At 37.6% G+C, this 16,502-nt stretch overlaps 2 protein-coding genes across 7 annotated transcripts in view; both read right to left on the bottom strand.

The window, feature by feature from the left end:
• LOC107714614 (thyroglobulin-like) overlaps nt 1-388 on the bottom strand; it is a 35,448-nt gene extending 35,060 nt beyond the window's left edge. The window contains 2 exon segments of the mRNA XM_016520514.1: nt 86-194; nt 304-388. Coding sequence (XP_016376000.1) covers nt 86-194; nt 304-388 — 194 coding nt within the window.
• A 495-nt stretch (nt 389-883) lies between these two features.
• phf20l1 (PHD finger protein 20 like 1) lies at nt 884-15,827 on the bottom strand. Of its 6 annotated transcripts, none has more exons than XM_016520508.1 (25): nt 15,719-15,827; nt 15,516-15,602; nt 14,622-14,767; nt 13,911-14,079; nt 13,592-13,687; nt 12,622-12,706; nt 12,247-12,335; nt 8,563-8,740; nt 8,242-8,373; nt 7,988-8,052; nt 7,677-7,902; nt 7,422-7,565; nt 6,596-6,778; nt 6,317-6,376; nt 5,937-6,227; nt 5,657-5,839; nt 5,512-5,568; nt 5,325-5,426; nt 4,984-5,124; nt 4,604-4,788; nt 4,304-4,403; nt 3,953-4,148; nt 2,692-2,935; nt 2,431-2,596; nt 884-2,141 (listed from the first exon to the last, which is right to left on the bottom strand). In XM_016520508.1, the coding sequence occupies exons 3-25, from the start codon at nt 14,702-14,704 to the stop codon at nt 1,999-2,001; spliced, it is 3,318 nt and encodes a 1,105-aa protein (XP_016375994.1). In that variant the 5' UTR covers nt 14,705-14,767; nt 15,516-15,602; nt 15,719-15,827; the 3' UTR covers nt 884-1,998. The 6 variants fall into 6 exon arrangements, with proteins under 6 accessions (XP_016375994.1, XP_016375998.1, XP_016375997.1 ...); XM_016520512.1 differs by having other exon boundaries at nt 5,524-5,568; XM_016520511.1 differs by having other exon boundaries at nt 8,242-8,370.
• Between the last annotated feature and the right edge of the window lie 675 nt (nt 15,828-16,502).

Below are 16,502 nucleotides of genomic sequence, written 5' to 3'. Positions count from 1 at the left end.
TTTTTTTTCAAACTTTTCCACAACATACCATGGTGCTTTTATGTAATATTATATAGTATATACAATATTGGTCAAGTTAATGCACCTAAAGCGGCCGTCCTCAGAGCACTGGGGGACGTGCTCATGTCCCTTCGCTGAACTGACAGCCCTGAGCTGTTCACATTGACTCAGACTCTCGGTCTCCAGCTGGTACTCTGTGGGGAAGACACAGGTGGACGAGTTTTCTAAACCATAAAAACTTAAATACAGAATCAATAGAGACTTACAGTAAACAAATCTGTTGTAAATAGACCAGACACTCACCTGAAATCTTTCCACACGTCAAGAAGAAGATGCTAAGCAGTGTGACAGTTACAAAAAGGTGTTTCATCTCTTCCATGTTCTGCATCTTCTCTAGGATGCAAGAACTCTCCTAGTGAACACTACAAGACTGCATTGTCTTTTATACCATATCCAAGACGTGCACTGTCATACCTTTTCAGCATTTTGTCATTTTACGGATATATCTATCAAAACACAAACCTCTCCAACCTGGTTAGAGTACCTGGTGGTGAATAAGAACATTTTGGACATGGTAAAGTGAGCAGCCAACCTTGAACTCTTGAGAGCACTTCTTTAAGAAGAACCAGCAACATCAGTCATCTGAAAACCACTTCCAATAGAGATGAACAGAGCTGTGTGAAGTTACTTCTCTCATTTAGTTGCCCCGTACTTCTATAAAGAGGAAAATACTTTGTAGAAACATTTAGAGAAATAAAATTCACATTTACATTAATGCATAAGTGTAAACGATGACCATACACAAAAAACGTTGAGAATATTTTTTAATGAAGTCGTACATACAGATAATTACATCAGGTCTTTAAATAAACTCTTTAAATGTACAGCTGGTATTTCTCATCAAAAGAAACTTCCAAGTTTTAAATCTAAATTCTAAAACACTCTTTGTACAGATTAATAGAAATTGAGATTAAACAGGCATTTTCAAGTATTATCCTCTTATGCCTTAATTTTTTTTTCTTACAGTTATAAAAACTGTATATACATTTTTCAAGGGAAAAAAATGAACAGAATGGATTCAATATATGCATTTACATCTATCTCAGGATTAGCTTACTTCACGGTAGCAACTCTCAAAGTATCAACATGATAAACAGACATTAGTGAGAAGAGTCACCTATCTCTGGACATCCTGGATAAAGTTAGAGTAGCCTGTTTTCTTGTGAATTGCTACAGCATCCATCAAGACTGTAGAGAAATATGCTAAAGTATTAGACGAGTTGTTGTATGAAAACTATCTAGGTGTTGGTCTAATGAGCTTGTTGGCATTGTGAACCTTTAGTGCCAGTGTATCAGACCGCAAATGAGCCCAATCCTGGTCTAAAATGCAACATCCATTTCAAAAACTTGTAAATCCTGAACTTTGTGTCTGGGGAAAAAAAAACAGACCACAGTGATCTGTTTTCTTGGAACTTTAAAGTGACATTTGAAGTGGTGAGAACCTTTATAACCAGATTTTTTTCTCAAACGTTAATGAACTCTTAAACAAGTCTGCTATCAGTGACCCTCTTCAGTCAAGTTCATATTTCCTTAAGCTCATAGAGTGGAAATACAGACTGGATTTGCTTTGGGGGGTCTATCTGAAAAAAAAAAAGTTAAAACCTAAATTTGTGTGTGGTGTTATGACCTTTATAAAATAGATAATCTCTTCTGTTAACATGAGAAAAAATTAATTTGCTACAGTGAGCTCTTCCTATTTTGGAGAACAAAAACTTCTTTAAGCAGATATGTTTTTAGACTCAACATGAACACACCAACATCTTCCTGTTTCACACATTACGTGTGAATTTTCCTTTACTCATATTTGGCGATGGCCAATGGTTTACTTCACAAAGTGCACATCTACTGAACAGGAGAATCATGTTGAATAAACCTTCTCAAACACGTAGTTGTGTGCGAAGTGAGGTTTCGCTCATAACACACACTATAATGTGTGTATCACACAGAGCAGAGGGTGCTCATCTGCTGCACTTTTCCCAGGTCCGTCAGAAGCTGTTTGATGCGACACTTGAGCTGTGGGAGTCGGGCCAGGGGTGCAGGGGGCTCCAATTCTCCTGTGAAGTCCAACCAACTCTCGAGCACTTCATACAGACAGGGAGAAAGAGAATGAAACCTTAGCAAAATATCAAAAGGCATCTCTGCTTCTTGCGTGATTTTTTATGGCAAAAGTAAGCAAAAGGTTTCTGGTTCACAAAGGATAAATCGTTAGCCATGACAACTGTGCTCATGAGCAAGACATTTAACTTCAACTGAAGCTCATGGCGGTATTCTTCTGTGACACCACAGAAACAAATTCAACCAGCCCTGGTTATGTGGCAATAAATATAGTTTTGACTCTATAATGGCACTTTCCATATTTCTTCCCCTTACCATCAAGCTCTTTCTCGATAAGGTCCATACGGCCAGACAGCTGGTTCTGAACATCCTCTATGTGTGTAAGCAGGTTCATCTGCCACTGTAGACAGTTCCTGGCCTGCTCCATGGAGCCCATATTGCTGTCATTCACACAGCCAGACAGAGCAATGGCACTGCTCACCTACACAAACCATAAAGAGCACCGATTTCAAAATCTGTTTACCTTTTCACATACTGAACCTATCCAGACCGGAGTTTTAATTGTTCTTTGCTTACCTCTTCTTCCTTTCGGTTAAACTGAGAGGCCGTTTGCATCCCCTGCTCATCCCTTGTGTGTTCGAGGCCTGTACCGGGAGGTTTCTGGTAGCTGTGCTCACTGGTAATATAAGTTTCAGGGCTTAAGTTCTGGTTGAGGTGCTCTTTGAAATGTAGGCAGTCTGGAACGCCACCCATAGGCTGGTCCTCATCAGAGTTCACCCAAGACCGGGCCCACAAGTGTAAACTTGGGTTGTGTTTGTTCCTAAAAAAAAATGTTAGAAGCGTATAATTGTGCCTGCATTTTTCTTCTACAGTTGTCTATCAGAAGAACAATTTAAAACCTGACAGGCCTAAAAATCTCAACCATTGTTATACAAATTTAAATCGGCATTGTCTGGGCACTATGGAAAAAAAAAATATATTTTTCCATATCATACAATATCATTATTCATCACAATATTAATTTACCATTGATAAGGAAAGAAATGCTTTCAACATTGTTACTACACTTTAAGAATGAATGTAAACATTTTTGCTCACAATTAAACTGCACAAAGTAAGCTACATTTTAATTTACCTTTTAATTTAGGGCCCCATGAAAACAATTTAATTTCATCCCCTAAAGTCAGTGTTTTTCATTAAAAAAATTTCTGATTCTGTTGTTCATGATTTCATACAAAAATACTGAAAATGGTGTCTAATTAAATGAATAACAATAAAACTTAAAACAACTGAATCTGTATAAATTATTGAAAGACAATCTTGGTTGTATGATATTCCGTAAAAATAATATTAAGAACATATGAGTATATACAATAGTAATATACTGTACTTCTAAATCTTTATTTTGTGAGCTTGTCATGAAAATCTTTTGAGTTGCAGTGTGTATTTATAGTTTTTCTCAGATGAAACAGTGAAAAAAGCTTGTGAAGTGAACTCTCGGTAAAGCTCTGGACTGTCCTCATAAATTGAGACGTCAGACACTTGAAACGCTTTAAGTGTAATGTGTGTTTGCATTGTTGTTGTCATGTTTATGTTTGCTGTCTTACAGGCTGTTAGATTAATCCATAGAGTAAAAATGTCCACATCTTCTCATCATTAGCAACATAAATTTGATCACGATCTTGGTAAGATGCAGTTTATCGCCCTGCCCTAGCTTAACCCATCTTTGGCAACAATTATTTTTGGATGATTTGTTATTATGGTAGTAATGTTTTTTTCAACAATGTCACAATGTAAAAAATTCGGTATGCTTCTGGAAAGGTAAAGTGTCTCTTACTGTAAAATATCCATCTTCAGCTGAAGGCCATGAAGCAAGTTTTTAACACTGTAAACATCAGCCAGCAGCTGGTGAGTGGACACGATCTTCTTGGCGTTCTGATGCGAGTAGTTCTCTGTGAGGAAGGACAGGCCATACATGTGGCCCTTTTGGAGCCAGTCTTTATCATGGCAGTATTTAGCACTCCACCTCTGACCTGAAAAAAGTACACAGTTCATTAACAACCTTGGAGCAATTTCAGTTTTATTTTTACTGTACATAAACTTCATTTCCATTTAAAAAACAGTTGAAGATAAAGCTACAAAATCCTGCTGACCCTTTGTGCACAGTATTGTCGCACAGGATTGTTACCTGGAGGGTCTCTGCAGATGTAACATATGTAGTGATCAGGGATGCTGTCCTCCAAAAGCCCCATACACACACTGTGCTGCCAGCACATACATTCCTCACACTGTAAAGACAGAGAGATAATATCAGAAAACTATTATTTGCCATTTTACAGACAGCAGATTCAGAACAAGGACACCAAAAAGGTACTTAGAACCATTTCAAAACACTTGAGATGTTTCTTGCATGAAACTGTATATTTACAGACAGCATAAAAACTAGTTTCAAAGTTCATCAGGCGGCATTTTCTAAGAGTAAACCTACCTGAATCATAAAGCCGTTTTCTTCATCCATCTCACAGATGCAACGAACGATTTCATTGGCACCATCATCATCCTCATCCTGGAAGTCCTCCATAGTGATCGAGTCTAGATCCTGGTTATACTCATCTCCACTGAACAGCAAACTCTCAGTGGTCGAGTCTTCCAGGAAGTCGATGTCTGATAGGTCTGAGATAGGAAAAGGAAGTAGGACATGAAATGAGGCTCAACATCACAGCACATCACTGACACCATATTCATGTTAACTTCTATCTATTATCTACTATCAGAACACATCAAATTGAATGGCTGGAAGCTACAGCTAAAATGATACCATTATTGGAAAGTGGCAACAAAAAGCTGTAAATCAATGAAAAGACTTACTCTCCCCGGTGAGGTCGACAGACAGTATGGCACGAGGGTATTGGAAGGTGCTGTGCTTGAAGGCACTAGAGGAAGAACGATGCATTGGGGAAGACGGCCTATCCAAATAAGCCAACGACATCTCATCCAGGTCTGAGTAACCTTAGCACAAAGGTGAGAACAATATGACCCTCTCATTCCATACATCAAATAGATGGCTAAAGTGAAATGAGGCAAGTTAAAATTGATGAAATTTGAAAGTTGCTCTAATTTTTAACTCACAGATGTAAGATTCAAAGTATTTGTAAAACGTTTAAGTAAAAAGACCTCTGAAAATGAGGCAAACATAAAACTTAACTTACAGTGCAGTTTTGATTTCTTCTTCTTTTTTTTCTTTTTCTTCTGTTTAATTCGGAAAATGTCCTTCTCTTTCTTGTCCCTTCTGTCTTTATCCCTCTTTTTCACTAAAGAGAAAATAAATACAAGATTTGATGAAAACTTCTTGGTTTAAGAATGTAAAATTGAGATAAAAAAAGTCTGTAAACTGACCAAACAACTGACATTTATCCACCAGTTTGAATTTCCGCTCTGTCTTTATACAAAGTCCTGAAGACAAAACAAACATCCATATGATAAAAATGGAAAAAAGGAAGAACTCCATTCATCGTCTTTAAAATCTAAAGAAATAGCTCACCATCTAGGTGCTTTTCCTTCTTGATAATCTTGTCGTGGAGATTATCAAAGTTGGGAGGTGGTAGGGAGACCTCTGTACTGTCTGAACTGACAGAAGCAGAAGAACGTTTCTTCTTACAGAACTTAGGAGGCCTCACACAGCCAGAGCTGTCCATTTGAAGCATGAAGGCCTGAGAGGACAGAGCTAAGACCACAAAGAGAAGAAGATAATTCAGTTTAATTGTGTAAATGTTAATTCCATAGCCAATTTGCTGAAATCACCCTGACAAATAACAACTTACAGGAAGAAGTAGAGACGGTCCTGCGTCTCTTGCTATCTGGCATATCTGACAAGGTGCTGGTAGGCATGGAAGCAGACGTGGCCCTAGTGCGGCCCACCCTCTCTGGTGAGCAGACCTCGCTGTCCATTTCTTTCTCAGTGTTATGATAGTACTTCAGGTGATAGTCCAGCAGTTTTGCTTTCCGGAATGCTTTAGAGCAGCCAGGGACTTTACACTTAAATTTATTATGGTCCAGGTCTATTAAAGTCTCATTGGGAGCAGTGGGGTCATCAGACTTCTTGGTGTTAATAACTGAAAAGGAAGGGGAAACCTTTGTTAGATATATAAATATATACAGTCTTTTAAATTGAAGTGAGTGGAAGACAAGTGATGATTCATACTTGGCTCTCTGGCGTGTTTGTTGGCTTTAGGAGTCCTGGAAGGAACTTTCTGACATGCAACTAAACATAAAATGAGAAGATAATACATAGTATTTACATATCACAAAAGCCCAGCAGCAACACCATTACAACCATTAACATTACACAATCTACAGTTTATATTTTCAATATATCCTGGTATGTGACTTTGCTGTTTATTATATCAACGAAACACGAAGTGTACTTCAAAGGGTTCATGAAGAAACAAAATGAAGGCATTCAATTCTATGGCCAACCAACCTGTCACTACAGAAGGCGAGTTCACTTCAAGTGTTGTTTGATTACTGGACAACACATCAGTCATCTTGTCCTTCTCACTGATTGGTGACTGAGCAATGCTAGTAGGAGGAGCTGTGGATGGGCTTCCTGAAGCTGGCTTTTGTGGAGGAGCTTCTGTTTTAACTGCAGTGCTGCTGTCTTCAACTAAAAAAATAAATAAATACATAAAATAACATGCATCATTTACACAGATCAGGTATTTATGCAATTTCAAAACACACTATTCTAGAGCGGTGCTATTGGCATGCATGTACACTGCCTTTCAAAAGTTTTGGGTCAGTAAGATTCTTTTATTTTTTTAAAGAAGTAATAGTTTTATTCAGCAAGGATGCATTAAAGTGACAATAAAGAGATTTATAATGTGACCATTTGCATTTCAAATAAATGCTGATTTTTAACTTTCTATTCAAAGAATCCTGAAAAAATCTGACCGTTTCCAAAAAATATCAACTGTTTTAAACATTTATGATAATAATAAGATATGAAGTTTTTTGAGCACCAAATCAGCATATAAGAATGGTTTCTGAAGGATCATGTGACACTGAACACTGGAGTAATGGCTGCTGAAAATTCAGCTTTGCCATGAAATAATTATATTATATTTTAAAATATATTAAGATAGAAACGTGAATTCACAATATTACCATTTTTACTGTACTTTTATTAAAAAATGCAGTCTTGATGAGCATACGAGTCTTAAAAAAACATTTGAAAATCGTGCAAAACTTTTGAACAGTAATTTTTAAGTGCTTTATAAGCTCTACTTAAGCAAGTTTGTGTCTTTCACCAGCTTTTTGAGAGTCATCTGGAGAAGGAGGAGGAGGAGGGTGAGTGCTGGAATCCCTCATGTGTGGTGAAGAGGGATAAGTCTGGTCAGAGCTTGTTGCTAGACGCTGAGATCGTCTCCTTCTCTGAGGGGAGTTGGTAGGGGCTATGCAAAAATAGACATGCATATTATTTTCACATCTATTTAATTTTTTTTTTTGGTGCCGATGAGTTTGTTGTACCTTCTGATAGCTGACAATGCATAAACACTACCTACCTGTGTGTGTACTGTCTGGGAGGGAGTGTGTCGAACTGGGTGAAGGACTGGGTTCGGGGGCTGCGGTTGTGTTCTGATTGCTAGTGGTGGACTCTCCTGAGTCATGTTTGAATCTTCTTGAGCGAGACTTGCACAGGGATGGGCTAGAGAGGGATGCTGGGGTTTTTTGACAACTGACAGACTGGGATCTCTCATCAGCTGGACTAGCCTCTCCACCTGACGCTTTCTAAAGGGTGGAGAAGTAAACATGACAGAGTGTGTGTACTAAAGTGATCATCATGTCGATAACAGTATGTCAGTTTCATCTATACCTGCTGTGATGTCATTGAAAGCTCTTTTGACTCTGCTTTGCATTCAGACTCAGTGTCAGCACATCCTTGATGATCAGAAAGGAAAATCACACACAAACATCATAATCACTATGCTCTGCTGAATTATTGTCTCAGTTTATTTAATAAATATTGAAGAAATTATGATTCTCACTATTAAAGATGAATTTAGAACATTTTTGACTCTTAAGGTCTTCATGGTCCACAACAAACTTTTAAGGACCTATGATGTTTACCTGCCCCCTTGCTGAGACGCATCCTTTTACTGCTGCACAGTTTGCCTTGTCGTTTGCTCCTCCTTTTTGCTGTAGCAGGTTCAAGCTCTTCAGCAGCCGGCTTACTGTCCTCCTCTTCAGAGTCCAGTTCTGCTGCGTAAAGCAGGAAATAAACAGATGTGGCTGATCAATATGAACAAAGTGCTGATTTAAGATCAATCTCCAACCAAATGACAAAGGTTTATGAAAAATATATAACTGAACACAGATCGGTAGGCAAGAACTTCACCGTAAAGCATCCAGAAATTCATTGGGCAAGAAAAGTCCTAACAAATCACATACCAAGTTTCTCTGATTCACTCTCATAATCATCATCTTCGTCATCGTCAAGCTCTTCATCTGACTGCTGTTCCCTCCTGTCCTCTCGGTCCTTGTTGCTGTTGGCGCTGGTGCGTGGTCTGTTCCCTCCTTTATTCTTGGCTGCAGCTGAAGCAGCCTTCACCAGAGCGATCCAGTCCTGCTTGAACACAAACCAATACACTATCAGTCACATCTGACATGGACCAGTCACAAACACACCTCTGACCATGGGCAGCCCTAACTCAACTAGTAAGTTGTTGCCTAGCCAATTAATTGAGTATAGTGACCCATCCCTACCTTAAACAATTACATCAAACCCCAAACATGAACACAAACACCCCAAAATAATACAGCACACACGTAACATCTCACAAGGCTATCCAATTTAACTAACCACACCCATCACACTACAGTGCAAAACCCAACACAAGAAGCATGGCACAATCAAGCTTTGTCAGTGTAGCTCATCTCAGACAACTGCAGCGATTGCACTGCTGGATCATTTTGAACAAAGACAAATTTCAAAGACAAACTCTCTATGAGCAGTGTTTGGGACACACAGCAGCTGCTGCAGCTTTGGCACGGATGCTTTTGGACTGTGTAACAGAATTAGTGAAAGGTTATGGCTGTGGTATATTTTCTAATGGAAAGATGGAAAGGTCTGCATGACTAAAGTGATGAGCAGAGACAGCCGAGTGTGGTCATTTCTCCCCTTCAGTGATGAAGCAGCAATCTGAAACAGGTATTAGCTGACTCATCAGACAAGGGTGCGCGGGATGAATATATTTGCAGTGGGGGGGGGGGGGGGGGGGGGGGGGTTTAGAAATCACAGAAAATACACAGTAATCACACAAAATACAAGGGGGAGCCCCTTGATAAAAAATCTCTCAGAGGGGTGGGGTGGGGGGTGGATGGGGATTATAAATCGCATCAAGGGGAGCGGCTACCCCTCAGTAGAAATCGCATACCAGGGCAAGGGCATACCTTAGCGAAGAGCCTTATAGGCCCTTCTGGCCTTTGGGACCCCTGTACACAGTCCCCTTTCTATTTATTTTGAGTTTAAAAATTGTGCAAATGTTAATATTTGCATGTAAAACTGATAATATTACATTTAGTTGACTAATTGCATTTTTAACTAGATTTTTCTTTTCTTGCAGGGCTTCACACAGCTCATTTTATGGTAGAACAGGGGTGTCCAACCCTGCTCCTGGAGGGCCACCATCCTGCAGTGTTTAGCTCCAACCCTGATCAAACACACAAAAACTTTTAATAAAAAAAAAAAAGATATTAATACAGTAGTAAAGGTAACTGAGGAGGTAGAATAAAGTGATTTGGCATCCCTGAGCTGCCTGACTGGCACAAAGACGCAAATGTAAGCTGTGTGGACCAGCTGCTTGTGTCTTCAAATATTATTCAGAGGAAGAGGTCAAGGACAATACTATAGAGGGCCACACTGAAATATACAATTAACTATAAAGCATGCTCAAAAATGATCAAGCTGTGAAAAACAAATCTATTAAACTTCATGAGAACCTATTTGTTATAAAAAGAAAAAAAGGAACTGATGAGGACTCTGTGAAGTCACTTTAACCCTTAAACAGGCAATGTGTACCACAGGATATATATTTTTTAGTCTCTTGTAGGAGGCACGAGGAAGAATGAAGCAGCAATCTGAAACAGGTATTAGCTGACTCATCAGACAAGGGTGCGCGGGATGAATATATTTGCAGTGGGGGGGGGGGGGGGGGGGGGGGGGTTTAGAAATCACAGAAAATACACAGTAATCACACAAAATACAAGGGGGAGCCCCTTGATAAAAAATCTCTCAGAGGGGTGGGGTGGGGGGTGGATGGGGATTATAAATCGCATCAAGGGGAGCGGCTACCCCTCAGTAGAAATCGCATACCAGGGCAAGGGCATACCTTAGCGAAGAGCCTTATAGGCCCTTCTGGCCTTTGGGACCCCTGTACACAGTCCCCTTTCTATTTATTTTGAGTTTAAAAATTGTGCAAATGTTAATATTTGCATGTAAAACTGATAAAATTACATTTAGTTGACTAATTGCATTTTTAACTAGATTTTTCTTTTCTTGCAGGGCTTCACACAAGGTAGAATAAAGTGATTTGGCATCCCTGAGCTGCCTGACTGGCACAAAGACGCAAATGTAAGCTGTGTGGACCAGCTGCTTGTGTCTTCAAATATTATTCAGAGGAAGAGGTCAAGGACAATACTATAGAGGGCCACACTGAAATATACAATTAACTATAAAGCATGCTCAAAAATGATCAAGCTGTGAAAAACAAATCTATTAAACTTCATGAGAACCTATTTGTTATAAAAAGAAAAAAAGGAACTGATGAGGACTCTGTGAAGTCACTTTAACCCTTAAACAGGCAATGTGTACCACAGGATATATATTTTTTAGTCTCTTGTAGGAGGCACGAGGAAGAATTTTTCATCCAATACTGTCATCATAATCATAGCTGAGGTTGTCTGGAGTATGGGGGTCACATGACAAATTTTCTGTGCTTGTTTTGTCAGTTTGACCCAAAGCCAACATGTACACCCATGGGGCTGAAAGTAGGCATATATTAATCTTACTTTTTTCAGTTAAAAAAATGCAACTCAACTGTTAGTATTAATTGTGAACATTGCCTTGAGAAAATTAAGTCATATGTTGTTGTTTTTTATTGCATTTTGAAATATGCGTATCTCCTGAGATACGTTGCCTGTTTAGGGTATAAAAAAAAAGATTATCCTCAATACTGACAATGAATGGTGTCACAAGGTAAACTGTGCCCCCAATCTCTCAGAGGGGTGGGGTGGGGGGTGGATGGGGATTATAAATCGCATCAAGGGGAGCGGCTACCCCTCAGTAGAAATCGCATACCAGGGCAAGGGCATACCTTAGCGAAGAGCCTTATAGGCCCTTCTGGCCTTTGGGACCCCTGTACACAGTCCCCTTTCTATTTATTTTGAGTTTAAAAATTGTGCAAATGTTAATATTTGCATGTAAAACTGATAAAATTACATTTAGTTGACTAATTGCATTTTTAACTAGATTTTTCTTTTCTTGCAGGGCTTCACACAGCTCATTTTATGGTAGAACAGGGGTGTCCAACCCTGCTCCTGGAGGGCAACCATTCTGCAGTGTTTAGCTCCAACCCTGATCAAACACATCTGAAAAATCTAACAAAAGTATTCAGGATTACACAAAAATTATATGTTGTTACATAAATTACATTATATGGTTGTATAAGGATGGAGCTAAACAGTGCAGGACAGTGGACCTCAAGGGGTGGAATTGCCCACCACTGAGAATGAAGAAGAGACAGTTTAGAAATGTAAAAATACAAGAAATGTCTGTGCCTCAAAATTAGGACACTTAAGACATGTCATACATGCAGCATATTTTGAATATTACATATTTTTTTGCATCAAATAAATCATAGAACTATTGATGACTTCGGCTGTTTTTTATACCCTAAAAGGGCAACGTATCCTGGGAGATACAACTCATGAAATCCAAAATATATCAAATATTACAAAAAAATCTTTTGAATATGTTTTCCACATATTGAAGTCCAGATGATATAAAAAGTGACATGAAATGATTTTTTGCTGATCATTTTCCACTCTTGCCTGTTTTAGGGTTAATAAACTTACTTGTCCTTTTGCATCTTCTGGCATGGACTTGATATGGATTCTTTTCACGCAGCGAATGACTCCATCATAAAATTGTACAGTGTAAGTGCCTGAAGTAAACAAAATAACAGCAAATACATTCTTGATCTTTTAGATTTGATTCAAACGAATTTCAAAGTTTATGTTTAACCTGTGGATGCATTTGGCTAAATCCTATCCTTCCCAAAATAGCATCTGAGCAAACTTTTTCTTATGCATTTGAGAACAATCATTAGTCACACTTAACCAAAGAAAGCCAGATTCACTTTAACTGAATGAAATTACAATTAACTTTTTAAATGCAAACTGACAGAAAAATTATATTTCTGCCCTAAAGGATCAGCTAGGTGATCTTACCTTCCTTGTTGATACTTTCAATCTTGGCAGGGTAGTAGCGGCAATCTGTCCATCGGGCAAGCACCTCCTCACCATCTCTCAATTCCTAAAAATGCAATAAAAACAAAATAGACATGCAATTAATTACATTCAACACAACCCAGACAAATTCAACCAAGCCTGTATTGAAGATATGGGATGTGCTGTGATCGTAAAAGTGAATGGTTAGAGCAGAACAAACTGTGATGAACACACCGCAAACCTCTGATTATTTCATGTAGCACCTGCCAAGCTGATTATAGTAGTTTAACAACCACACAGATAAGTTAAAATACTAGTCAAATCCAATTCAAGAAAACCACAGAAGCCTCAACTGTATTTATAGATTCTTAATCATATTTTTTTGTACTTTATGTCTATACATCTAAAAGTAAAGCTTTCTCTATATATACTACAATTCAAAAGTTTGAGGTCAGTAAGATTTTTTTATATTGTTTCAAAGAACATATATTTCAAATAAAAACAGTCCTTTTGAGAATTCTATTCAACAAAAAAACCTGAAAGAATATGCCACGGATTCCACAAAACTATTAAGTATCAAAACTGCTTTCAACACTGAAAGCAACAAGAAATGTTTCTTGAGCAGCACTGCCACCACAGGAATAATTTAATAATATTTCACAATATCACTTGTTTTTATTTTATTTATTTATTTATTGACTGAATAATAGATGGGCACAAGACAGTTCATTCAAAAACTTTACAAAATCTTACCAAAACCAAACTTTTGGACAGTAGAGTAAGTGTAACAACACCTCTTTAAATATAAGTCACAAAGGTCTATGTATTTTTTTTAAATGGATGATTGCTTGCAGCCCAAAGAAAAACATTAAAAGGTTTTGGCTATGTAGATGGAGGAAAAACCCAAACAATGATGGACAAGCAGTTTGAGAGAGCCAGATCAAGGTAGATGGGCAATTGAGGTATGTACTTGTCTCTGCTGGGGTAAGTCTTTTTGGTCCTCTGTGCTCTCTGTACTTTCAGGAAGCTCACGAAGGCGAGATGCTCTCATCTCGCTGAGTCTCTCCTGGCAGAAATGTTTGTAAGACAAGAATTAATCAATCACGCATTAGCAAATGGGATTTTCATTTGAGTGGCTGAAAACGTCAATAAAGTTTATTTTAGCAGCTTCATTCCACCTACATACTCTAACAGCCAACAAAGTTCCCTGCATTTCTCATGCTTGCCATGTCATCCTAGACATTTCAGATCATAAACATATCTGAAAAGTGGAAGTACTGCAAACATACAGACACCTCCTCTTCTTTGAGACCCTCTTTGCGAAGCGCCGGTCTCTCTAATGGTCGAACTCTGTTGCTGTCCCAGAGAATCCATTCATCGTACCTATGGCTCCAACGGTCAAAATGCACAAGCATCTTTCCCTCATCGTAATCAATCTTTTCGATACGTGAAGGGTACCTGCAAAGAAACCATTCAACATGAATCATGGATACATGGATAACTACAAACAAAGCACAGAAAACATTTAAAACTTAATAACAAACTATTCTTAAAGAAAGTGACACACAAACAGACTAATGTTTCAGTGTAATTCCTATTTGTTTGAAATAAGACCAAATTAAAAGCATCCTAAATTTTAAAAAGCATCTAAATAGTTTACTGTATAAACACCCAGATTATAATGTGAAAATTAATATTATAAATGTATCACTATTAAGTTACATTATTCTTTTTTTTTAAATCATTTTGGTACTAAACAGATAGATCTAATAATTTTTTCAATCATTTATTTAAATTTTTTTTTTATACATTTACATTTAAATATTTTTATTATTTATATATCATATTAATTTTTACACTATTATATAAATTTTTTCTCTTAAAATTTCCCTTAAAGCCACAATTGGACCACAGTTTAAAACCCTCTGTTTTAACAAACAATATGCTAGCAATAGTGATTGTACTGCATTTTTAAATGGACCTTCAAAACGAATTCATACCATTTTTGCAGGTAGTCCTGGGCCTCAACCCTGGCGCCAACCTCAAAAGTGATCCCTGGTCGATTTGGAAGTTTCTTGCTCATTTTGAGTGTACTCTTACCAGGTCTTTCTCAAGACACAAACGCTCTCTCGTCCTGTGGACGGACCTATGAACATAAAGAAATTATCTATGAGTCTATGAACTATATCACATAGACAAACGCATATTATTTATACCAACTTTATAGTAAAACAGACAAAGATTTGACTCCTTCCAACATGCACTGCATTTGCATAGGTAGTATTTGTAAATGTACCAATAAACATACACGGTTTCATTCAAGCTGACTAAGGAACATATGCTCAACTATATTACCAGCTTGCAAAATGCACCCTAAACCAGGCCTTTGAGCAACCTACTGTATTCTGATACACTCATATATGGAGATATCGGTAGATATTTTTCTAACGTTTGCACACTTTAACGTGTCACGAAGTATTACTATTAAATGCAAACAACAGAAATCAAGTAAATACATTAAAGTTTATAGAAAAGCGTTCAGACAGGACAGTGGCTAACTAAGCTAACCAGCTACTGTACTCCACTTATGACAGACTAGGGCACAAGTTAAATCGCCATGTTAAAAACTAGTTATCCTGTAAGGAAAACTCAACCTTCTAAAATAACTAGAAGCAAATTTAAGAGTGAAAAAAAAAACGTAAAAATATGAAAAGGGGGTAGCTGACTCTTTTCACTGGATTATCATAGATTGCTAATGCTAGGTACTGGCTAACGAGTTTCTCAAATTTCCTGCAGTATGAATATAATTGTCAAGTCTTTCCTTAAAGAGTCACTAAACTCGTGAGCAAAAATAATACACCTCATCATTTTAAAGTTGAAACTTCAAGTCAAACCTCTCATTGTCCAGTTAGCACAGCAGAGCTAGCCAAGCAGCTAATGCTGTACCAGCTGACTAGCTAAACCGTTCCGAGGGGATAAAACTATGTGCAAAAAAAAGAGAGTAAAAATGACAGGTCAGTTTTTATCGTTGTTAAAACGAATCGAAGAATGACAGTTGCTTTCTGATGACCGCTATACGCGTAACATAAACATTTACCTTTGAAAATTCATTGAGAGAATAGCAATTAATTCCTATAGTGTATTGTATTCATTCCAGCTCAGTTACTTTTACCCAAACTGGACGTGCGCGCGCACGCTTGCGACGCACAAAATGCCTGAAGGCAAGAGCGCCGCAGACTGACACGTGACCTATAACCAGACGCTTTGTATTTTGTTTGTTTTATTGTAAAAGAGACAGAGCCCATTTACTTCAGCTTGAAATCGACCATCTCGTCTACAGTGCCAAATGTCTATATTTGTGAATTTTGATATAGTTAGTTTACATGAATTGGTAAAACTTCAAGCGCTAAACATATGCATGCCTCTCTTATTCAGAAAATGCAGTTGTGTTAAATCAAAAACAGTTTTCAGTGTGCTGGGATAAGATTACCCCACCATAATTATTTTCTTTTGGCCATAGATGGGACAAAATCTCATCTGTACACATCTAATGTTTGTCATTTCATCTGAATATCAACATTTGTAAGCTTTAGTCTGTATGAAAAGTTTTTGTGTCTATTTGTTAATGAGGAATTTGTGGACACATTAATGTTTTTAAATTTGTGTAGTAAAAATATTTCATCATATAAAATTAAATATTTACATATTTACAAATATACATGTTAAAATGTTTTTAACAAAAAAAAGTATACCCATGGGCAGTGTTGGGGAGTAACTAGTTACATGTAACGGAATTACGTAATTTAATTACAAAATAAAAGTAATTGTAATCAGTTACAGTTACTGAGAAAAATTGTGTAATTAAATTACAGTTACTTATG

Source organism: Sinocyclocheilus rhinocerous, unplaced genomic scaffold, assembly GCF_001515625.1.
Source record: "Sinocyclocheilus rhinocerous isolate Xijiao unplaced genomic scaffold, SAMN03320098_v1.1 scaffold3008, whole genome shotgun sequence".
NCBI classification, from domain to species: Eukaryota; Metazoa; Chordata; class Actinopteri; order Cypriniformes; family Cyprinidae; genus Sinocyclocheilus; species Sinocyclocheilus rhinocerous.
This window is presented reverse-complemented; position numbering and strand designations above follow the sequence as displayed.

Coding starts and splice junctions, on each gene's coding strand:
- phf20l1 (XM_016520508.1), bottom strand. CDS start 14,704: ATGAGCAAGAAACTTCCAAATCGACCAGGGATCACTTTTGAGGTTGGC. Junction 12,707..13,591: donor ACTTACCCCAGCAGAGACAA/GTACATACCTCA, acceptor TTGCATTTTTAG/GAATTGAGAGATGGTGAGGA. Junction 2,142..2,430: donor TATCGAGAAAGAGCTTGATG/GTAAGGGGAAGA, acceptor GTCTGTATGAAG/TGCTCGAGAGTTGGTTGGAC.